The sequence below is a fragment of the Zootoca vivipara genome, chromosome 12, assembly GCF_963506605.1.
Source record: "Zootoca vivipara chromosome 12, rZooViv1.1, whole genome shotgun sequence".
Taxonomy (NCBI): domain Eukaryota; kingdom Metazoa; phylum Chordata; class Lepidosauria; order Squamata; family Lacertidae; genus Zootoca; species Zootoca vivipara.
The window spans coordinates 8,152,465-8,177,904 of record NC_083287.1 but is presented as its reverse complement, the minus strand read 5'-3'; the positions used below and the strand labels follow the sequence as shown (position 1 = coordinate 8,177,904).

The following is a 25,440-nucleotide window of genomic DNA, read 5'->3' as shown; positions in this document are numbered from 1 at the left end:
TTCTTTAAATGTGTGTAGATTCCACCTAAGAGATGCTGTAGTAGCAGACGCAGAGGGCAAGGGGAGGAAAGGTTTTCTCCTTCCTCTGCATCATCCTGGCATGTTCCACAGTGTATTGGGACAAAAGGCATAGGGCTGCTTAGGAACTGAAGCATTCTCAAGGGATATTGCCCTTGAGAAACTTTCGGTTCCCAAGCACTACTGCTCTTTTACTCTTGACATGCTGCAGAGTGCACCAGAAAAAAAAAGAGAAGGAGCAGAGAAGAAAAACATCATTGGGAAGAATGTGTTGAATCCTGGGAGCCAAGGTGCACACTTCCCAAACCTTTTGGATTGACTCAGGAAATGAGCCAACTTGTTTCTGGTTGCTGTTGTTTTCAAACTCACACACAAGTCAAGTGATTTCTGAGTCACACCAAGCAAAAACCAAGATAGCGTACCAATCTCTGCACTTTTGCAAAAGTTCATGTTTATTAAAAGGTTACCTTTTTATTAAACAAAAACAAAAACCAGAAGCTTTCTTACTGGGAATCATAGATCCAGATATTTTGAAAAACCTCACAGAGATCTTCCTTTATGCCACAGTTGCCACCAGGATGCTTATTGCATCAAATTAGAAAAGTGACAATGTTCCTTCTAGGCCAGAGTGGATTCAAAAACTGGTGGAATATGCGGGGTTGGACAATTTATCGGAAAATAAACCAAAACATGTATTCATTTCTAAGTGGGAAGCAGTTAAAATATATTTGAAAAATAATTGTCGCCGTCTAAACTCTGTTGTAGCATTCGTATAACATCTGCAGTAGTTGGTAGTAAGAATCAAGACCACAGATAATTAAATATTTATTTATACTTTTGGCTTTGATACGGTAACAATCTGGCAAGTTTTGTCAGTAAGTTAATAATGAATATGTAAAATATGGAGTGGATGGGAAGTTTTATGTAAAGTAAGAAGATATTCTTTATTCTATTCTATTAGATAATTTTTCTTTCTTTTAGTTGATTTGTTTTATATGTTTGTATTAATGGGTGATGAAGAATGTTTCTTTTGTTTATTTCAATTAAGTGCATATATAGATAGATAGGTGTGTGTGTGTGTGTGTGTGTGTGTGTGTGTGTGTGTGTGGTTACCCTCCCCATGATCTCAAATCTTGAGGTTCCATTTATATCATTGCCACTTGCCTAGGTGGTTTGTTCTTTAAGATCAAACACAACCCAGCAATAGAGAAGACAGCCAATGGATATCCGATGTACTGTGCAGTCACAATGCTGATTTGCTATGCAGGATTTGCTCCCAAGTGGAAGATGCTAGCACATAGTGAGGCAACCATTTGAAATGAAAATGGCACCACTTTGATTGGGCAGTTCTCTTCAAGCCCCCCTATGCTTCCAAAAAGAAAGGAATGCAGTGACAGAGGGAAAAATCATTCAATCTGCACAAATAGCTTACCATATAGGCAACCACTTGTAGCAAGCACCCTGTGCATCTTTAATTTTGGGGGCAGGGAAAGCTCTTTCAGTGCATTTCTTTTCTTTTCTTATTTTCATTATAATGTCAAGAAAATGTCTGGTGACTGTAAGTGCACACAAATTGTCTCCTCAGCAGTGGTAGCTGCCACCTGGAATGGTTTACAATTACTTAATCGGAAAAAAACACAATTCTCAGTCCCTTCACTGTTATGTTGTTAATTGTGTACCAGAAGTTAATGGTACTTAGGGCCATTTGATATATCATTACATGTCCACCTAAGTAGGCCACTGCCAAGCAATTTTTTATTGCCATTTTTAATCAATGTAAATTCAAGTGTACAAATGTAATGAACGGTGGCAGGAAAAAAGAGACACCCAAGTGTGCTGCAAATCAGGCTTACAAGGCAATTTCCGTCGACACAACTCATACATTATACATTTGATTATAGCATGAATCTCCTACATGCAGTTGGGCTGTAATTTCCCCCGATGGTGTTTTCAGACTAAGTGACATTTCCTCAAGCAGCCAGAAAAGCAGCACAGTGGGAACGACATACACTGACGGTTGCGTCAATTGCCTGATGTGAACATAACATTTTAAAAACGGGACTGTCCGGCTTCAGTGCGCTCTGAAATTTCCCTATGCCACTGCCACCAACTTGCAAATCAATTTCAGTGCAAACAAAAATAACTTGTTGCTATCCAAGCAAGGGCAAAGTGGGAGTGTGACAAAGAAACGGCAGAAACCAGATTCTATCCCCTCCCTCGCCAAACCTTCTAACAATCACAATGAAGGACCTGCTGTGCAGAGAGAAGATTGTGCAGAGGGAAGCTACACCAAGGGGACAAAGGTAATTGCTACACAGTGGATGAATGGCAGAAGAAGCTGATAGAATATATGGAACTGTCTGAATTGACGGGGAGACTTCGGGATCGGAGTGAAGAAGCAGCGGAAGAAGATTGCGTATAAAATAAGCGTATAATAGATTGAACCAATGGAAGTGAGGGAGATACAAAGAGGTTGTAGATAATACAAGGGTGTGAAATATGTATTGAAAGAAGATAAAGATAAATTAATTAAGAAGTAGATATAGATCGAGTTTATATGGATAAGATATAAAAGATATAGTAATAAGGTAATATTGAAGTAATAATTAGAGTTTATATAAGATTTAGAATTTACTAAGTATGAAATGTAAAGAATCGCAGAAGGAGGGGGAAAGAGGAAGTCAATAGATTAGAAATAAGGGTTATAAGTTAGGATTTTTGTTTTTTGCATTTTTGTATTTTTTGTATTTTGCATTTTTTGTGTTTTGTATTTCTTTTTTGTGTTTTGTATGTTTTTGTTGTCTAAAAAAATCTTTAATAAATACATTAAAAAACAAACAAAGGTAATCGCTACAACTGCTGAGTCACCTCCGAAAGTGAGTCCTAAATCCCGAACACCCCACGAATTACTCCAAGTCCAAAAAATCGAGGAATTAATGTTAAAGCAAATCTCAGAACTGTCCTCGGGAAGTGCTAGAGTAGGCATCCCCAAACTGCGGCCCTCCAGATGTTTTGGCCTACAACTCCCATGATCCCTAGCTAACAGGACCAGTGGTCAGGGATGATGGGAATTGTAGTCCAAAACATCTGGAGGGCCGAAGTTTGGGGGTGCCTGTGCTAGAGCAACTAAAGATCCTAATCCTCAACTCATTGAGGCAAATGAAGAGGATCTACCAATTATTAAGTGGCTTGTGCTTTTAACTGAGGACATTGAAGACATAAAATCCTTTCTCAGTATTTGTACTAAAATTCTTCCCATTGTGACAGATACCTGTAAAACTTTCTGGGGAAAACATGGCGGTGTGATCACAGAACAAGTAATAGTAACCCCTCTCCCCCCTTTCGCAAAAAGAAACTATTAAAGAAGACAAAAAGAAGCTGCAGGTTAATGTCCACAAAAAGGAGATTCACTAATGTAAAAAAGAGCAAAAATGTTAAAAACGCTAAGGCAATGAAATATAAAAAAAAATGGATTTTAAAAAGCTATTTAAACTTCTTGAGAGCCCTTCAAATAGAGGGAACTCTGTGATATCTCCAGTAAAGAAGCTGCCCAAGCTGCCCAAGCAAAAGAATACCTTAAACTCTTGCTCAGACCGTGCATTGGAAACTCTCAGACTCCCCAGTGTCTCTACATACACCAAATGCTAAGCAAGATCCCCTGATCCAAGATCCATGGGCCTACGTCTTATCTGCAGACAAACCCAAACTCTACAAGAAGAAAATTCCGCCAAATAATAACTGGAAATTGGTTTTGTCTCAAGACAAGCTTGTTTTTTTTAATCAAATCACTTTCATTCCATTGCAGAAGAGGCAAATAGTGGCAGAAAAGAAAAGATATTGTATGGAGCTGAAACACACCTTTTGACTCTAGGTCAGGCATCCCCAGACTTCGGCCCTCCAGATGTTTTGGACTACAATCCCCATCATCCCTGACCACTGGTCCTGTTAGCTAGGGATCATGGGAGTTGTAGGCCAAAACATCTGGAGGGCCGCAGTTTGGGGGTGCCTGCTCTAGGTGATGCTGACCCAATAAAATGATCAATTAGAACCCTCCCTAATCCATGTTCAAATCAGATGCGCAACAGGCTTCTTGCCCGGCATCTCATAGGACACTTAGACAGGCAACAATCTACCAAGTAGATTCATTTCAATAGTTCAGGGATGACCCACGACATTTTGGCACCTAAGGCAAACCACAAAACGGTGCCTCCACCATTGCAATGAAACATACACGCCAACTTCCCCAGGGCCATGGGTGCTCTGGCTCCCACAATATTTTAAATGAAGGGGCCAGGCAGCCACAAAAGTGTGGGCACACGGCAGGGTGCGTCCTTGTGACGCCACCGTGCCCCAATACGTGTGAGAGTGACGTCAGCATGCCAGGGACGCAGCTGCTGGGGAAGAAGGGATGAGCTAAGAACTAAATGGGGGACAAGGTGGGGAATCAAACCAACCTCACCTGGCGGTTAAAGCCCTTCATGGGGAGAAAGGAGCCTGCTCTGAATCATGCCAGGTGTGTGCAGAGCCCAGGAGACCCCAAAGGGCAGATGCCAGCATTTCATCCCTAGGGGTGGAAGCTTCCTATTTGCTGAGCCTCTGGTGGGCTTTCTCCTACCGGTACATCAACCAAGGAAGTGGCTTGTAGCCATTTAAACTCACCACAGTGCCCCATTAGGGACACTGAGAAATTTAAATGACTAGTCACCATTGCATAAGCAGATTTACACCACATTTTTGCAAGGCTACCGTCATCCAGTACTGATTTCCAGAAACTCAATATACAGTCACAAAATGCATGTTCCTTTTTAAAAAAACAAAAAACAAAACTTATTTCCTTGAATGAGTAATAAGGTGACCTTTGGGGATGGATGTTTTGGTTATGTGTTAACATTGCACTATTGGCATGCTATAGGATTGGTTTTTTACTGACTTTTGTTTACGTAGACTCTTGCTGTGGAATAAACAAAAATCCAATGAAAAATTCCTCTGTGCTAAGTTTTATTAAAGGTAAAGGTAAAGGGGACCCTGACCATAAGGTCCAGTCGTGTCCGACTCCAAGGTTGCGGCGCTCATCTCGCTCTATAGGCCGAGGGAACCGGCGTTTGTCCACAGACAGCTTCCGGGTCATGTGGCCACCATGACAAAGCTGCTTCTGGCAAACCAGAGCAGCGCACGGAAACGCCGTTTACCTTCCCACCGGAGCGGTCCCTATTTATCTACTTGCACTTTGATGTGCTTTCAAACTGCTAGGTGGGCAGGAGTGCTAGGTTTTATTAGCCTGGTCCAAACGAAGCAGGAAAAGTTGTACCAATCACTGGACCAGTGCAATCTCAGCTATCTGGGGTTCTGTGGAGAAATCCCTTCTGTGGAGAAGTACTGAGGATTGAACTAGACACTTTACAGCTAAGCTCCCATGTGAGCTGCTCTAAATAAATAGCTGGTCAGGTGGTAGGTACTGCTTCAAACTGCAACTGTAGAATAGAATACCAATGGACATCCAATAATACTAAAAAAAAGAACTGAGGGGTGGGAGGCAGAAAGAATCCTGTCAGGCAAAAGGCTGGCCTTGGGTCCTTCTTCCCAACATGCATTTGGAGAGGATGTTTAATACAGCGATGCATTCAAGTTTGTTTTTATTTTTTGTCCTGCCTTTGCTCCAAGGAGCTAGGCAATGTACGTGGCTTTTCCTCACCCCATTTTATCTTCAAAACAACCTTGTGAAGTAGGCTAAGTTGGTAAGTCAGGTGAGAGGGATTCAGGTTCCACTCCCTTCAGAGCATCCTCTACTTTGTAGCTGGACCAGTCAGTACATGTTTAACAGCTTGCTTGGCCCAGCTGATCAGTGGGTGGGTCTGTTGTGGGCTAAGGGAACTTAGGCCCTGGGCCATAAGCACACTTCTGAATAGGGCCAGCCCTACCATGTGGCAGAGTGAGGCAGCCACCTCAGTCAGCCAATTCTGAGGGGTGCAAGATGGTGAAAAAAGTGTGCCAGGGGGTCTGCTTTGCAGCCTCTAAACTAGTTTGCTGCTCCAGCATGGCTGGCACACCACTGAGGCGGCCTGATGTGACCTGCCTCAGGCGGCATGCTCCACAGAGGGTGGGAGGTCCTGATCCAACCTCTGCGACAGTGGCCTCCGACTCATCTTTGGATAAGCTGAAGACACAGCCCAGAGCCGAAGATGAGGAACGCAGCCACAGTGCTCAGACTCTTGGTGGAAAAGGGGGCATTCCCACAGAGTGGCTGTGTTGCCACTATTCTCCTCTCACCCCATGGGGGGGGGGAGGTTCAGATCTAGGACCAGGGGGGGGGACTGGAGGCATGTTTTGCCTTAGGCATCAGAGGGTCTCAGGCCAGCCCTGCTTCTGAACAAGAAACGTAAATAAAGTGTGTTTCCTGGAGACTCTGCATACTAAATGGAAAATGTGCATATTGCCTGGGGGATGTACAAAATTCATTTGATATATGAACATTTCCCAAGGCCTGTTGGAGACTACATATACTGACCAGTAAATGTGCGCAGTTTGCTCTTCATGGAAGGACTGTGTGCACATTCTCCAGGAGGCCTGGTGACTGTGCACAATGGCCGCTAGTTATGCACATTTACAGGCTCAATCTACAGTCCTCTTAACATAGAGAACTAAGGTATTTAGGTAACAACATTGTTGCATACCATACTTCTTGTAGTAGCACAGCTGTAGCCCACCTAAGGCTATTATAATATTTGATGCTTACGGTATTGTTCAAGACTTCATTTTCTACTTCCTGTTTACATACAGAAGATATCACACCTTACTCTATAGTGGTGATATTTTAACAATAGAAATGAGCCAAAGATCGCCAGGTAAACTTCTGGACTGTTTTTCTCTGATGCATTTTGTCTCTCTGTATGATATAAGCTAAATTATGTTTCAGACACAATGATCTCCATGAACCACCCCTGGGATTACCTTTAGCACTCCAATTACAGCAGGTGGGTAGCTAAGTCCAACCATATTGGATGTCCGTCTGTACATTCTGTCAAGATAAAATAAATTCATTACACACACACACACACACACACACACACACACACACACACACACACACACGGTAGAGTTCTCTTCAGAATACATAGTTTTTATCCAAGCCAAACAAATTGCCTTTCTTCCTTTATTCCCACCGGCATTCATTTCTATGCCAAAATGTTCCATTCAGATCCAGAGATAACTTCATGCAAAAGAGCTCTCTGCGGAACTACTGCCATATGTTGTGCTTTGATGAAGGTGTGCATTTACTTAAAATGTTTACAGCCAGAATATAGGCTGCCTGTACTGCCTCCCCATTGCAACCATTTCATGCCTTGCACATGCTGGTTTGAATCTGCATAACCCAGACACACACCCCAGTCTGCACAAGTTTCCTTTATTGTGAAAGGTACACAATGGCCCCGTGAAGTTTTCGTGCTCAGAAGGCAGAGCACTGGCTCTGTTCTTGTCCTCCACATAGAACAAGATCCCTCAGGGTGTTGCCTATACAAAACAGCTGTAGCCAATGTAAAAGATCCCAACCACACGTGGAAGAGGATCACTGGATCAGGATGATCCAGTATGCTTACTTGGAAGCACCGGCATCACTTCGACTTGTTTCTAAGTAAATGTGTGTTGTTGTCAAGGTTAGACAAAGTTCTCTTTCCAGTTAATGCTGCGATGCAAAACACTGCCACAGCCTTCCCGCCACCCCAAATATAATTGCAAAATGAACCATTCTTTGTTATCGAAATAGCAACCTTGCCTGGTGACCAAAAGGATCCTGTTTCCTCTCAGACATCATTAGCCCTGAGATGCAATCCATTTCAAAGTGGTGTCTGGTGCAAATGCTAAAAGTGATTCAGGGTCGTGATGGCATCGTAAGTGCTAGCCATTTTTGAATTATTGTCATCAGAAGGCCCTCAGAGACAGAGGGCTCTCACATTTGGATTTAGAGATGGAGAAAGTAAAGTCATGATCCTGGCCAATTCTTCGGAAGAACTATTGGGCTTTCACTGGTCGCTCACATTTACCTACAAAGCTGCAATATCTATAAACTGCAACATCTGACTGTTCTTTGGTGAAGAGCAATTGCATCATCTGTTACCTCTCCACAAATATCCCAGCCTGAACTGCATGCACAATACTTCGGAATCGTGGCTTTTCCTCGCTCCTTCTCAGCATCATCCCCATTTGCCGTGTGAAAGTAGAAGCCAGCCAATCCCGTACTTCCGAGGGCACGGCATCTGACTGGATATCACTGAGTTCATCTTCCGTATCCAACAAACGCCTGTTGGGAGAGATATAGGGGAGATACGTTAAATAAAGATTTCCAAGGAGATGGCATTTTTTTCTTGCAACATTTCTCCTGTTTACAAGTTGTTACACATGCCCAGCCCCTAATTAAATCTGCTGGTATGTTGGTTGGTGGTTGTTTTCTTTCAGGTGAATTTAATGTAGAAAATTGTTGACATTTAGTTATTTCTATGGACAACTGCAGTACCCCCAGATTGTAAAGTAGCTCACTTCTGGAGTGCGAGAACAATGAAGGAAGATCTTTGCAGGGTTATTCACAGTGCTTTTTTCTGGGGGGACTCAGGGGTACACATACCCCTAAACATTTTGTGAATCTTTGTACTGTTGCTGTATTTAATATTTCCGATTTGAACTATAAAATGGTGGTTTCTTGAGTCAAAATGAGAGCACCCCTAAACATTTTTTAGGGGAAAAAAGCACTGGTTGTTCATAATTAAGCAACACAGGGGCCCAATTTTGCATTCCAACTTAGTTTGCAGGTTTTCAAAACGCAGGCTGATAATTACAGGATTTGACTTTTGTATATGGTGATCTCCTAAGCCAGGCATAGGCAACCTTCAGCCCTCCAGATGTTTTGGCCTACAACTCCCATGATCCCTAGCCAACAGGACCAGTGGTCAGGGATGATGGGAATTGTAGTCCAAAACATCTGGAGGGCCTAAGGTTGCCTATGCCTGTCCTAAGCACTACCCAGTCCCCACAAAGTAAATGAACAGCCAGTGTCAGTGGGTATTGCCTACCCTACCTCATCTCAACGACTCAGGTTAAAAATACACAAAATGGAAAATAAGGTAAGGTACAGATCAGATACAGATAAGAATATTAACATTAAACCCACTCTGGTAATATTAGCTAGACCAAAAGCCAGGCTCCCTTCCCCAAGTTTTTTTCCCTACAGGGATCACCATCTAAACACTTCTTTGTGAAGTGGCTAAAGAACTAGGAACCGGACAGACTTTTCCATAGCCCTGATCTGCTTAAGAAAACTATAGAAGAAATTCCAGTTGCAGACCCCAACCCCCAGGGAGCAAGACCTGAGCCCAGAAGGGGAACAAACTGGGCAAGACAAAATTTTGGAATTAACCAATTGGCCGCAACTTTATTGATCCCAGATGTAAGTTGGATTTGGCTTAGACATTGGGTGAATATCCCTCACATCCCCTCTGGTGGAGGGCTGAAGCATGGCAGGATCAAGCCCAGGATTAACAGGTCATCTGTAAGCCACAGATCTACACATATGAGCCTCCCAAGCCGCTGAAAGAAGGTCTATGGTCCATCCAGTCCCGACTCTAGGGGTAGTGTCAGTGGTGTGGGGCACCAGGGCACTGGGAAGCCGTGCTACACGCTGCGCCCGCCCACCAGGGCGGGGGCGCCGGAGCGATCTCCGCGCCATGGCGCCAGGGCGCCCGACCTGCTTGAGACGGCCCTGGGTCCATCTGCCACATGCCGTGGCTTTCGGACAGAGACTTCCATCTGGACCCCTCTAATGGGGTGCCTGTTATTGCATAGTTCTGGGGTGGGGGTGATGCACCGCTTCAACCCCCCCCCAATGTTGTGAGACAAGAAGGATTCCACCCAATACGTTATCTGCCAAAGTTGTGACTACAGTGGTGCCTCACTTAACGAATGCCCTGCTTAACGAAATTTCCGCTTAACGAAAGGATTTTTCAAGCGGAGGTTGCCTCGCTAGACGAATTCGTTTTACGAAAAATCCGTCTAGCGAGTCGCGGTTTCCCATAGGAATGCATTGAAATTCAATTAATGCATTCCTATGGGCAGAAATAATTTTAAAAAATTCAATGCATTCCTATGGGATTCGCTAGACGAATTTTTCGTTATAAGAAAGGACCCGTGGAACAAATTAAATTCGTCTAGCGAGGCACCACTGTATTGCTTTGGGGAAGGGCCAACCCTTCAAATGGGACCAATCTGCTAGGAGGAAAAAAATCATCCATTCCCGGCTTGGAAAACAGCAACCATTAATGAACCAGTTATCCAGACATGTTGCAGTGTTGATTAAGCTGGACGGATGACCTCTTAGAGGCATGTGTAGATCGGGGCAGGCAATTTATGTAGAAGAAATGTGTGAACTTGGGGAAAGTCAGGATGGTTGTGCCGGTCAGCAGTAGCTAGTGTGGTGAGGCAGAGTTCTGTCCTGACGCTGGCGTTGCTTAGCTGGAGGGGGCGGGGGCAGGATGATGGCAAGGATATCTGTGCAGCCCCAATTGCACTGCTACCTTGCCCCACCCCAGCCCTATCCAGATAAGAAGTAGCAATACTGTGTCGAGATGGCATCTCTGTGGCTCTTTGGGACACGGGTGGTGCTGGGGTCTGAACCACTGAGCCTCTTGGGCTTGCCAATCAGAAGGTCGGCGGTTCGAATCCCCACGACGGGGTGAGCTCCCGTTGCTCTGTCCCAGCTCCTGCCAACCTAGTAGTTTGAAAGCTCACCAGTGCAAGTAAATAAATGCAGCGGGAGGGTAAACAGTGTTTCCGTGTGCTCTGGCACTCATCACAGTCCTCCATGCGTCAGTAGTGGTTTAGTCATGCTGGCCACATGACCCAGAAAGGTGTCTGTGGACAAACACCAGCTCCCTTGGCCTGAAAGCGAGATGAGCGCCACAACCCCATAGTCGCCTTTGACTGGACTTAACCATCCAGGGGTCCTTTACCTTTCTTTCTTTTTTAACCTATGTGGCTCCGCCCCACCACTTCTAGTTGTGGCTCCCTTAGATGGGACAAAGTCTGGTCTGGGGACCATGGCAAAATATAAAAGGAAACAACATTTTTCATTATTTAAGACAACTTTTTAAATAATCCACACCATTAAGTTCATGACATTTTCAGGAGCACCAGTCCCTTCCTCTTATTAAAAGGAAAACAACCTTTGTGCGACTCACACTAATCCCAAGAAATAGGATGAGGTATAATGCTTGTTTACTTTAAAAAAAAAATGATGAAAATAAAGCGGTACTAGACTGAAACAGTCGTCTCACCTGGTTTCATCAATGTACACCGATTCAAGTACTGTAGCAGCATATTCCAAGTTCTTTTTCAAGTCAACAACAGAAGCCTCTCCTCTCTCTAGCTGCTTCACCAAAGATCGTAACCTAAGAGAAGAAAACAAGAATTTGATTAGCACAAATCCACATCTGGAATTCTAAAGGAGTTCAGATTAATAGCCCCAAATCCTTAACTTTCTTGCACCATCCGATTAACAGCATATGAGAGCTGTAAGTATATGATGGTTACAACCCATAAAAGGGGACTCAGCTATACAGCTGGAAATAAAATGTTTTGTAAAGTGTGATACACAAATCTGACACTAGATGGCAACAGTGAGCTATGACAAATTCAATATATATTTTTCGAAACTTTTTTAAAAAGCATTTTCACAGCGGTTTTTTTTACATGTGTGTATATTCCACCAGGGTATTGTTATCTAGGCAACTGAACAGTTTGGATTAATCTACCATCTTATATAACCTTCTTTCCTAGCTCCCTGGTGGAGGGCTGCCTTTCATAAAAGCATTTCCATTCTCCCAATATGGCTTTTTAATAGACTCATCTAAAAAGTTCAGGCATCAAGGGTGTTTTGTATCATCAAACAGTGTTGAAATTCTAAAAGGGGGGACAGAAAGATTTTGAACATCTTAACAGTTGAAACTAACACAGCATTCCAGGAGAATGCGATCTCTAGTAGAGTTTATTCAATACAGAGAATTCTGTTCAACATGTGTAGAGTTAACTTGTTATAAAGACTAGTTATAAAAAGATGCCTCTCCAGGTTTGCCAAATAGTCATGTAAGCAATTTGCTTTTCTAATTGTAAGGCTTTTCACTGCATTGAGTGCAACTTTGCATTGTCTCCTAGCTTTCAGAAGCAGATGCGGGGGCATGAAAAAGGGACTTCGGGGATTCTGGTGTAGATGTGAAACTTCTCCACACAGCTCTGAGGATCCTGCCCTTTACTTGATTTTGCTTCAGAATGAATACACTGGATTTTATAATGCATGAAATATAGCATGGGCAAAGTGAAGGAATAACAGAGACTCTCACGTTCGGTATTTTGTGCCTTTGATTCAATTCGCTAAACATAACCTTGCAGGTCTGTTCTGCAGTGTTCAACATCCATATACAATACAATTCAGGCAGAATGAATAGCTCTAACACTGCAGCACTAGCATCCATCACACAAGATTAGATGTGGCACACAGTCCATCAATCATCTGGCAAAAGAAGAAGAGGGCTTTCAGAATAGAACAGTGTGCTTCACATACACACACAAAATGTTGTTGTCCTTGTCTGCCGTTTGTTATTTATGACTTATCTGGTAGAGGTGCTAGAAGTGGCCACATGCCTTCAGTGAAAGAGAGCCAGCTGCCATTGTCTCTTTTATGTGATCAATGCTTTTAAAGCATGAGTGAAGCCGCTCAGAATAAATCATAGATTTTCATGCCCGCAGTTCTTTCAAATCACCGCAACAAGTCTTTATTGTGTTTCAGCTTGGCCTGGCAAATGGGCAAAGATGCATTGTGGTTAAGCAGAAACTCAGGCTCACTAGCAATTGAAGGTCTGCAAAGGCCTGGGTGTTGGCATGTCCTTTTGCTTTATATCCGCTTCCTGAATTTTCTTCCAGAGAGTTTTGTAAACACAAGTTACAAGGGACCGTGATAAGCAAGGCATTTTGTGCTAAGGCAAAACATGCCTAAGCATGGTCGGGAATTCTAGCATGCACCAAAAGTATCCAACAGAAAAATGAATGAATGGTATCCAACAGAAAAGCTCCAATGAAAATAATGACCAACTCAGGCCCAAAGGTGGATGCATCCCTTTATTACTACGCTGCAGGAGTACGATGCCTGGCAGATTTCCAGGCTGCACTTTGTCACAAAACCCCTCAAGATGTTTGGCAACATTTGAAAGCAACTTTCCCACCATCATGTCATGAGTGTTTTGAAGCAGTACGAAATGAAATATTATTTTATAGCCCCATTTTTTAAAAGCATGTCACTGTTATTCTGCAGTAGAAAATATTTCTTTACACACACACAAATTACAGCTACCATACATCTCATAAATAGCAAGTCATACATCAATATTACAACACATATTTCCTTACTCTTTCGGCGGTGGAAGTGCGCTGAACAACTTCTAAGCACACATAATGTATGTAAGGTGCATGGACACCTGTTTCGGCCTCAATATTATGGGAATATGGGAAGAATACAGAATATCCTTGTGATGGAATTGTGTCCCTCACTATAGTAATGGTTCCACTGGGGATAATGGTTCACTATGGAACTGGCTCCTTATACCGGTGGTACAAGGTTGCAAAACGCAGACACCATGTGCTGTGCCAAATTTGGCATTCCCACCTAGCTTATTCCATTAAGTCTGGTTCTCAATAGTCTCCACTCACTGATCTCTCGCATCCACTCACGAGGAAAAGAGAGAAGAAAAGGGATCTGGGCTGAATCCAGCTGGACTGCAGGAATAGATGATAGGGCTGCCAACTGCCAAAGTCTTACTGTTAGCAGGAAAGCCCAACATTTGGCAACCCAAGATACAGAAAGCAGCAAAGTGGTCCCTAGTGAAAATTGGAAAGCCTAGCACATGCCTCCCTGCTCAGGATAGCAACTAAAACCAGTTCTCATATCCTTCTGAGTGAACATATGTTCTTATTCACACTAATGAGCGCCAAAGCCCATTTGTTGCTTGAATCTAGAAGCGCAAGCTATAAGGGATGCATTAATTCAAAACAGCAATATTAAGGTGGCTCCTGAATCTGGTGGAACTTCATTTCCCTGTATTCCCTCTGATATCTCCAGCTGATCTTTTCTTGATGGTTCCTGAACATCATTTTTCTGATCCTGCCATATTTCAACAATGGTATAACCTTTGCTGATATCCAGAAAACCACATTTCTGTCTGTCTGTCAAAATTCATGAAGGCTGATACCAGCTGAACGACTTGAGGCGGGTGATGTTCCCTGATGCCAGGCCATCAAACTCTTGGGTCTGTCAGGTTCATTTCCTCCCCCACTTCCAACACATTGTGTGACAGTGGGCACAGCTAAACAAGTCTGGTGGGATGCAAAAGTTCACCAACGGGTGTAGCTAGCTGCTCCAGCACCTGGAGAGGAGGGGGAAGGGTGAGCTGCCCACGGGGGTGGGGTGGCGATCCATCCAGGGTGGTGGCGTGGCAATCTGCCCAGGGGGGCCACCCACGGAGTCTGCCTGGCGGATGCAAGTCCCACGCTGCTGTTTCAGGCAGCACAGGGCCCCGAGCCACCATGTCACTCCCAGGAGGGACACGTGGCTTGGGTGCGCTGCAGGCCAGGCCAGGCCCGGCGGTAAGTGCTGCCCCCCCCGCGGTGTGCCATTTAGTCACCCTCTCAGGGATGACACCTGGGGCAGTCTGCACCCCACCCACACCCCTTCCTATGCCCCTGGATGTACAAGTCATCAATTCTTTAGTTCTGTCAAAATTCATTACCCCTTCTATCCCTACCTCAACCCAGAATGTGGTATTAGCCTGGGCACACCTAAACTTCCCAAATGTGTTTTGTGCACCTGGTGCTGAACTAGATAAGCTTACTTACATGCAAACATGCTTAACAAGCGTTGCATTGCCCGTCTATGGAAGGCAGTAGGCCAAAGGATTTATTTCTCAAAAGAGAGGGACTGGCACTCACTCGTGCCTGGAAGCAGGGCCGTCTTACCCATAGGTGGTACCCGGGTGCCGCGCTCTCAAGGGTGCCAGGCTGAGAGTCCGGGGCCTGAGAGTTGAGTCTGGGGAAGAGCCCGCCCATCAATCGGTGCGCCGCTGCGGGCTCTTCTGCTGCAGGCAGCTCTGCGCCACGAGTTCGGGAGCGACCAAGCCAGCAAGACGCTGAGGCGGCCAGCCAGCTCTGCCCTCCTGCGCGCACGGGACTGGGCTACCGGGGGGGGTTGCACCGGGCAGATATTTTCACCCCAGTGCCGCATATGTTTAAGACAGCCCTGCCTGGAAGGCACATTGTTTTACCTAGAAGCTCTGCCTCTCCAGTCCTAGACGTCTGTAGGGAGATATTCATTAGCCCCGTCAAGATGCTCCCCTCTACCAAGACTTTCATGGTAACCTATTCAAATTCTGCTTCTGTAGTATCTGGAGATGCCCCCTTCAAGCAGCACCTTCAAAATCAGCACCTTGGCACAGCAACCAGTTACAACTTGCCAAGACCAGTTGCCTTCTGCCTGTCTGCTGAAGCCCATTAGTCTTCTGTAAAGCTGATACATGTTATCAGCTACGGCGCTTGGGCAGCACACGCTTTTGAATTGTACAGAAAAATAAGAGTTCTACAGGAAAACAAGATGTATCAGTTTCCACATCATTGCACAGCATATTCCCAGCCAGCAGTAACTAATTTGTGCTTTCTCAAACCCAGCCCACTTCATGCATGCAATGAACTGCATTTTTGTGGGGTGCCTATTAAATGTCATTAGTAAACATTATATTGCCACTTGCCGTGGGGTTGTAAATCGAGTCGCCATCTGTTTCATTTAATACGCATGCTGGACCTGTAGATGCTTGCTGCTTGCTGCTTAAGAAACAGTGCCAGAAATTTCTGACAACCTGGGTGCTAGTGATGGAAATGTGCTCCAAAGATCAATAACAACAAACAACAACAACAACAACAACAACAACACTGAATTCTGCCAAAACAGAAAGTGACAAAACATTCCAGTTCAGCTTTAATTTTTTTTAAAAAAAAATCATATCAGATCATGAATATGAACAGAGGTCCCAGTCGATCACAAGACTCATTGTCAGGTAACACACAATGGTTCATCAGAATATCAAGCCCCAAACTTACTGTTTGTGGTCATATTTTTTTTCATGCACAGAAGCAGGGACTCTTTCCAACTAAGCCACAGGCTAGAGAATTGGGAATTGGCTTCCTTGTTGCTGCTATAGCTTACTTATGCACGTAGAAAAATATTAAATTCAAAAGCCTATTCACGAGATCAATGCTAAAATAAACCTGAGGCTGAATTAATGCAGCACTGTGACATTCTCTAGCTCAGCCTTTCTCAACCTTGGGTCCCTAGATGTTGGTGGACTACAGCTCCCATCATCCCCTGACCACTGTGATGCTGCTATCTATAAATGATGGGAGTTGTAGTCCAACATCATCTGGGGACCCAAGGTTGAGAAAGGCTGCTCTGACTCCACCCAGCATTTCATTATGCCCATGTGGATGGACCTCAGCTTGGATGTTCCAGGACCTCTTAGGGACTGTGCTTTCGGTTTGAGCCTGGACTGTGTTTCCTGACTGCTGAACTTCGGCCTTGACATACTGCATACAGCAGTGGGACTTGCCGCCAGGAAGGCTGGGGGTACAGGCAGTGCCAGATTTAACCCCGTGGAGTTCCCTAGACCAGGCATTCCCAAACTTCGGCCCTCCAGATGTTTTGGACTACAATTCCCATCTTCCCCGACCAGTGGTCCTGTTAGCTAGGGATCATGGGAGTTGTAGGCCAAAACATCTGAAGGGCCGCAGTTTGGGGGTGCCTGGTCTAGACTGTCAAAATCTCTGGGGCATATGCTCTAGTGGGATAACATGGAACTAAGAAAGCTTCATTGTGATTTTCTTTCAAGATCAAAAGGCATGAGGCCCATAGGCTGGCCTATTTGGTAATCTAGCACTGGGTACAGGAAACTGAGGTAGTGGAATTGCTTGTGTTCATAAAACCCCTTACATTTTTTTATTTTATTTTTAGTATTTTCTGGGCATTGTCACAAATTGTACTTTTGGCATTTCAGTGGCATTTGACTTTCCTGTTGACGTTGCCTTTTCTCTTTGCATATCATTGATTTGACAAAATGGATTCCAGTCCATGAAAATGTCTGCCATGTTAAGGTGTCACAAGGCTCTCTTGTGTTTGTTTGCCCCCCCCCCCAAAAAAAAGCTATGAACCATTCCAGCCATATAGCCATTCTAGCATGATGAACCCAATTAACCTCACTTTGAACACAACCTGTTACTTTGTAATTAGAACAAAATCAAAGATACAACTTTGCTTAAAAAAAACACAGAAATTGAACATCATGTATTTGAAAGTGCTTAACCTCTTCTTTCACTTGGAGTCTGGATTGTGGTGATGAGGTCTTGTGTAGGAAGTGAAGAGTGAGCAGAGATTTTGTCTCTCTCATAATATTAAAAGCAAGACTCATCTAATAAACCTGAAAGTTAGGAAGTTGAGGTCAGGGAAAGGGGAATATTTATTCACATAATGCCAAGTTTATTAAAGTTATAGTGATGGCCACCAACCTGGACAACTTTATAAGGGAATTAACAAATTAGGCATGGTGGCTATATTACCCCCTGAGTATCGGAGGCAGTATGTCTCTATTTACTAGTAGCTGGGGATCCCAGGAACGTAGGAATCCCAATACCATCCACAAAGACAGGCAGCAACTGTCTAGGATTCCAGGCAGGAGTCTCTCCCAACCCTACCTGGAGAGGCCAGGTATGAATGAAGAAAGGCAGAAAAGATGATGTCGAGGACTTTGGGGTTTTCTGATATCGGCAGGTATATGCAAGATTCTAAGTATTTTAATGAAAGCCTGCCAGCGGTATTAATCACTTGCAAAACAACAACAAGAGAAATATTTGATATTGTTCCTCCAGCAAAATATCATAATGGGAAGCGGCACCTGTTCACCGTCGAACCTCGGCATAGTGCCCTCTCCGCAGATCCCATCTTATCTGACATCTATTATCAGTCGCGGCACATAGATTTGCCTTTATTAAGGCAAGATTTAATGTCTTTCCTTCCAATGTTATGGATAATAGGTTTTCTAAAGGTCAGAGTTCAGTTCTGTGTGCGTGTGACAACAGAACCATAGAATCCCTTCATCATATATTATTCTGTTGCCCCTTGCACATGGTCCCTCGGACCAGATTTTTATCCCCCTTAATATCAGAAACTTTGGTTGAGACTCCGGAATCTCAGTTAATATACCTGCTACAGGACAACGATCCGAGCAGATCACTCCTTGTAGCCAGATACCTGATTGCAGTTTTATCCTATAAGAGGAAAAATGGGTTACTTTATGCTTATTGATATTCCGTCCAAGTGTCTGACTTATAGTGTTGACCTGAGAAACCAAGTGTTATGTTGTTCCTACTTTGTAAATGAAATTTTAATTTTCTTTTATCCTATTTTATTCTGCTGTATGATGTATATTATTCTGTGTTGGTGTCTAAATATGGGCCTATGGCCGTAATAAAGCATTTGATTTGATTTGATTTGATATTGTGGGAAATATACAAGAGCATTATTTATGTGAATGCACAGCCGGTTACGTCTTGTGTGTTTGTAGTGGTATTAATTAAGCAGCAGCTTAATGCGATTAACTCCTGCACAGATAACACAACATGCCAGGCACTTTCCACAGATTCTTTCCCTCAGCTTGTAACATTCCATTATCAAAGATAATCAACTTTCCTGCATCTAGCTTTGATCTTTGCTTCTTCCCATAAAATGACAACATCAATGAATATTTCAGCCACCTGGCATTTCAGGCTGCCATAAATTGTTTACGGAGGGTGGGGGAACAGTAACAGAAAAAAGTCCCATGGACTGCAAGAAGATCAAACCTATCCATTCTTCAGGAAATCAGCCCTGAGTGCTCACTGGAAGGACAGATCGTGAAGCTGAGGCTCCAATACTTTGGCCACCTCATGAGAAGAGAAGACTCCCTGGAAAAGACCCTGATGTTGGGAAAGATAGAGGGCACAAGGAGAAGGGGACGACAGAGGACGAGATGGTTGGACAGTGTTCTCGAAGCTACGAACATGAGTTTGACCAAACTGCGGGAGGCAGTGCAAGACAGGAGTTCCTGGCGTGCTGTGGTCCATGGGGTCACGAAGAGTCGGACACAACTAAACGACTAAACAACAACAACAACAGTGCCTACATTTTCCTTGCATGATTTAGCTTTGTTCAAAGCATCCTGCAGAGAATGGACACTTTCGTAGGGACCTAGGCCTTGTTAGGGGACGTACGCCAGCCTAGCGTTTCACCAAAAAAAGGAAAAACTACTGGTGTGTATTACGGTTTTCTTCTTTTTCCACCACCTGCATGGTAGCATACAAGCTATCCATGATATCCCTTAGACCCAGGACCAGAGAACCAGCAGGGCCTTTCAGAAGCAAGGGTGTCGTGGGATCCAGTCAGAGAATGCGAATGACAATGGCGAGAATTTTGGGGGACCCAAATTGTGAAACATCTTTTTTGAAAGCCAATGAGAGGTTCTGCGAGCTGAGATCCCAGCGCAAAAGTGGCTCTGCCTAGCTGAAGCGGCCTCTGTAACCCCCTCAAAATGTTTAATTTAATAAATGAAAACAATGAAGAATGAGGCAGAAAGTTGCAGCTTAGAATCATAGAGTTGGAAGAGACCACAAGGGCCATCCAGTCCAACCCCCTGCCGAGCAGGAAACACCATCAAAGCATTCTTGACATATGCCTGTCAAGCCTCTGCTTAAAGACCTCCAAAGAAGGAGACTCCACCACACTCCTTGGTAGCAAATTCCACTGCCGAACAGCTCTTACTGTCAGGAAGTTCTTCCTAATGTTTAGGTGGAATCTTCTTTCTTGTAGTTTGAATCCATTGCTCCGTGTCCGCTTCTCTGGAGCAGCAGAAAACAACCTTTCTCCCTCCTCCATATGACATCCTTTCATATATTTGAACATGGCTATCATATCACCCCTTAACCTTCTCTTCTCCAGGCTAAACATACCCAGCTTCCTAAGCCGTTCCTCATAAGGCATCGTTTCCAGGCCCTTGACCATTTTGGTTGCCCTCTTCTGGACACGTTCCAGCTGGTCAGTATCCTTCTTGAACTGTGGTGCCCAGAACTGGACACAGTACACAGCTTCCACGGTATTCAATTCATTCTTAAACAGTAGCACGTTTTACAGCAATATTTACCTCAGTCCAATTAGCCTGATATACCGGTAGTACCCTAAGCAAATGCAAGGCACTCTGTCGGATGGAGACTGAATTTGCGCCTCGAGGTATAAATATTTGAAGGAAGCAGGAGCAAATTTGCAACGATTGTTGGCAGGCTCCTGCCTTCATAAGGCTGGCTGGGGATAGACAATCAATAATCGTAGCAACGGCTGGATGGATTCTGTGAGGTACTTCTTATGTTTTCTTGCTTCAGTTTTATTTTAAAACAAACCATGTTTAACTTCTGCACAACGCTGCAAGGGAAAGCGACTTAAAAACTTGTAACCATCCAGCTTTAAGAATGTGTCTGAAATGTAGTTGGGGTGGGGGGAATTGCCCTTCTTGAAAATATATCTCACGAACTAAATATTGAGGCACATGGTCATTCAGGGCCACCAGTATATGCAAATGTGTGTCTCATTTAAGACTATACAGAAACTTTATTCTCAATACTGATGGAACTCACGGGTGGAGAATACTTTTATTTGTATATACCTGTATCTTTATTATTTGTGAAGGAGTTAATATGAGTTAATATTTCATTATCTCTTTGGAGCTGTGCTCTATTTTTGTCCTTCCAGGCTGGGACAATTTATGGTTTGCATTTTTGTGTGTGTTGTGTGTGTGTGTTTTGTTTTATGTTCAAACTTTTCTCTTTTTTGCATAACAAATCAATAAAAAACATTTCAGAAAGGAAGAAAGAAAAATATTTTTTCTCTTAAGGGGGGGAAAACAGAGTTTTGGAAGAGGGGAATAAATGAACTGCAAAGTCCTCTTGGGCTGCAAAGACTGGATTGGGTTGCCTCTAATACTGACCAGCTATGGCCATTGGCCACCCATCCACCTAACCCATTTGTCCCAGACCAGCAAGAAAATCCCACTCACCCAGGAGAAACTTGCCACCTGGCAAATGAACTTGCAACCCAATGTTGCATTACTACACATCCAAAGAATCATTTTTTAAAAAAAGTCTGTTCAATGACCTCTGCACACAAAACATTGCTCCTTGTTCTGCCAGCAAATATTCAACAAGATACGTTGCTGTTTGCATCGGTGGCCAGCTATATCAAATTTGTCTTAATATATGAGTGTTATTATCAAATAAGATGGCATCTGCTTACTTGCAGAGAAAAGTAAGATCACATTAAGAGATGTGTGAATTAAATTTGCCCTGGGGGCATATCTGACGTGGAAATTATCCATGGACTCTGCTTAACTGTGAAAGGAGGAGGGGCGAACCAACCCAATACATTTAGTACTGTACATTTCCTATTTTCGGCAACTGGCATGAAGGGCAGTGCAACATTTCTTTGCCCTGCTAACAAATTCTCGTATAGAAAATAATGCAAGCTATACATATCTTTCTAACTCAATTGCCATGACAAATATTGTTGTCACTGTTTATCACCTCCATTTCTTTTAAGATCCCAGAGCAGCTTACAAACATGGAAACTATAAAATATCAGTACAGCAGATAGGCCTCAACAAATCCATTTTCCCCCCAGAAGCAAAATATGGTCTGAAGCTCAACATCAAAAAAAAAACTAAGAGCATGGCCACTGGTCCCATCACCTCCTGGCAAACAGAAGGGGAAGAAATGGAGGCAGTGAGAGATTTTACTTTCTTGGGCTCCATGATCACTGCAGATGGTGACAGCAGTCAGGAAATTAAAAGACGCCTGCTTCTTGGGAGAAAAGCAATGACAAAACTAGACAGCATCTTAAAAAGCAGAGACATCACCTTGCCGACAAAGGTCCGTATGGTTAAAGCTATGGTTTTCCCAGGGGTGATGTATGGAAGTGAGAGCTGGACCATAAAGAAGGCTGATCGCCGAAGAATTGATGCTTTTGAATTATGGTGCTGGAGGAGACTCTTGAGAGTCCCATGGACTGCAAGAAGATCAAACCTATCCATTCTCAAGGAAATCAGCCCTGAGTGCTCACTGGAAGGACAGATCCTGAAGCTGAGGCTCCAATACTTTGGCCACCTCATGAGAAGAGAAGACTCCCTGGAAAAGACCCTGATGTTGGGAAAGATTGAGGGCACTAGGAGAAGGGGACGACAGAGGACGAGATGGTTGGACAGTGTTCTCGAAGCTATGAACATGAGTTTGACCAAACTGCGGGAGGCAGTGGAAGACAGGAGTGCCTGGCGTGCTCTGGTCCATGGGGTCACAAAGAGTTGGACACGACTAAATGACTAAACAACAACATTTCAATATGAGTAGGAAAATGAGAGTACCCCTAAACATTTTAATTTTTGTTTAGAAAAAAGCACTGGCCACACATATAGTTCCTAGGATGAGAGTTGGTTGAATTCGTACTTGTTTCTTTTACAAAACGGGAGAAGGATCAAATTTTTAAATTGCATCGAGAAGCTGACAGGGCAAAACAATCAAACCTTATGTAGAAAACATGTTTGCAGAGCAATAGGGCAGTGGGGGGGCAGGAGGGGGAGACCAATTTGGGAGGAGAGTGATCTAATGCGACCGTGTGCCAAGGGAAATCCTCTACTAATCCCCGTGTTTGTCATAGTCTTTTAGGATTGACCCTACTGAGTGAAATTAAAAACTAGGACAAATAAACCTTCTGTCTGCTTTTCACAGCACAGAGTTCCCCAAAGGATAATTGCATCCCAGAACATTACATTCAGCTACCCTATCATTATGTGGGAAGCTATTTCATACATATACACACATAATGCATTCCTTGTGTTCTTTTCTAGAAAACATGTCATACCACACCAAAATCAATTATTTTAATATTTCAGTGCATAATTTTAATCCTTACTTTTGCATCCATTGCATCAAGTTGCAAGTTCTTTTAAAGATACTGGTCACAATTCAGAACAAAGTTAAGAGCACTTAGATTTGTAGATTTTAGTGGCATTAAGCATGCTTAGATCTGTTTCACTTTACTAAATAAAAGACAAACACTGCCATGTCTGCACAGCAAACCTACTTTAATTAATTTTCTTCACCTGGAGGTATAATCTGCTCCTTATAGCATTTATTAGAGCTAAAATGAATTTTTTGAATCAGATTTTAAAAACTTTTTGATGGACCAAGCTCATATAAAACATATTAATCTAAATCAGTTCCTATAAATACTGTCAAAAGCTGATTGCTACTTCACATACATGTCAAATATTGATCACTGCACGCTTGATGCTGTATATGTCTGTTTTTCATTTTGTTATTTCTTTGTTGCTTAGGTATATCCTACCCTTCAAATGCAAATGTACCACACAGGGCAATTCAAATAAAAATTTTTTTTTACAAAAGATAAAATCACCAGAAATGCAATAAATTAGAACAGAGAGGCACAAAAATTAGCACGAAAGCCAATATAGGAAAAATGAAAACACTGCCATTAGAAATAGTGAAGTTGTTACCCTGGCTTGGATCCAGAGTAACAGTGCATCTCCACTGAAATCAATGTGATTTATTCCCATGTAAGGATAAATATACCCACTTGCCTGAGAGTAAGCCCCATTGAACTCAGTGAGACTTACTTCTGTTTCCTGGAGCAACATAAAACATTTTAAAAATTTGCTAAGTGTTCAGTGCTTTTAGCTTCCATTGAAAACAACTGGATTTACATTTAATTCATGACAGGTACATTGATTTCCATGGGGCTTAAGAGCAGCTAGCTTGGTCTGGATCCAACCTCCTTAATTGGCAAGTATTGTTGAACACTGACTCCTGCATGACAGATCCTCTCAGATACTGGATGCTGCTACATGTCAGTTGTCGGATACTGCCAAACATTAATTGACAAATCTTCAGATGTCAAATGCTGGGCTGAAGATTGTTGTTGTTTAGACATTTAGTCATGTCTGACTCTTCGTGACCCCATGGACCAGAGCACGCCAGGCACTCTTGTCTTCCACGGCCTCCCGCAGTTTGGTCAGACTCATGTTCATAGCTTCGAGAACACTGTCCAACCATCTCATCCTCTGTCGTCCCCTTCTCCTTGTGCCGAACATCAGGGTCTTTTCCAGGGAGTCTTCTCTTCTCATGAGGTGGCCAAAGTATTGGAGCCTCAGCTTCAGGATCTGTCCTTCTAGTGAGCACTCAGGGCTGATTTCCTTCAGAATGGATAGGTTTGATCTTGCAGTCCATGGGACTCTCAAGGGTCTGAAGATTATGCATTCTCCAAATACTGGCACACTCACAGATTTCACCATCTACTTTATCCACTGCAAAACCCGGTTACATTAGTGATGCTTAATTAAGAGCAATATTTCATTTCGGTTACATCTGCTCTATCTGGCTATGCCAGAGGAAAAGAAGTGGCTTATTCTTCAGAGCAGACAAGAAATTGATTTTATGGGTTTATTACCCAACCCAGTTCAAGCCTCCATAAATCAGGACACATTTCTTGTTTCACTTCAGCTCTGGGTAAAGGGGCTCTGCCTTAAAGTCCCAGAGACCAAACACAGGAGGAAAAGCAGTAAGAAATTCATTCAGACCACAGTGAGGTAGCCTAGACATGGTGTTGCCTGCTCAGGGCCGGATTTAGGTTTGATGAGGCCCTAAGCTACTGAACCCCTTCATGGATCACTGCCTTGTCATGGTGGAGGGGCTTGAATAACTCCAAGAAGCTATGAGCTATGCCTTGCAGGGGCACCCAAGACAGACAGGTCATAGCCGAGAGGTTTGACTAAATGTGATCCACCTGGAGAAGGAACTGGCAACCCACTCCAATATTTTGCCATTAAAACTCCATGGACATAAAAAAGGAGAAGCTTTGAGAAGAAAGTGAGAGTTCCCAAGGCATGCTCTGGTTCGTAGGGTCACGGAGAGTCGAACACGACTAAGACAACTAAGCAACAACAACAAAGCTACTGAAGATAATGGGGCCCTTTATATGTCCAGTTGTCCTTTGTCAACAACAAATTATAGCTGTTTTTTGTGTTGAATATATGCTCGCTTTACTGGCCAGCGTACAGCTTCCAGGCTATGGGGCTAGCATGACTAAGCTGCTTCTGGCGAACCAGAGCAGCACACAGAAATGCCATTTACCTTCCTACCGGTGTGGTACCTATTTATCTACTTGCACTTTGATGTGCTTTCAAACTGCTAGGTTGGCACGAG

General features: G+C 43.5%; 1 protein-coding gene across 6 annotated transcripts in view; it reads right to left on the bottom strand.

The window, feature by feature from the left end:
* PDE1C (phosphodiesterase 1C) overlaps positions 1-25,440 on the bottom strand; it is a 311,437-nt gene that overhangs the window by 57,388 nt on the left and 228,609 nt on the right. For all 6 annotated transcript variants that reach the window (XR_009558360.1, XR_004693428.2, XM_060280590.1 and 3 more), the window contains 3 exons: positions 11,337-11,450; positions 8,132-8,314; positions 6,967-7,033 (listed from right to left, as the gene is read on the bottom strand). Coding sequence is in view for 4 of the 6 variants with exons in the window: in XM_060280590.1 (XP_060136573.1) it covers positions 6,967-7,033; positions 8,132-8,314; positions 11,337-11,450 (364 nt within the window). In the remaining 2 variants the exon portion in view is untranslated. The remainder of the gene's footprint in view (positions 1-6,966; positions 7,034-8,131; positions 8,315-11,336; positions 11,451-25,440) is intronic.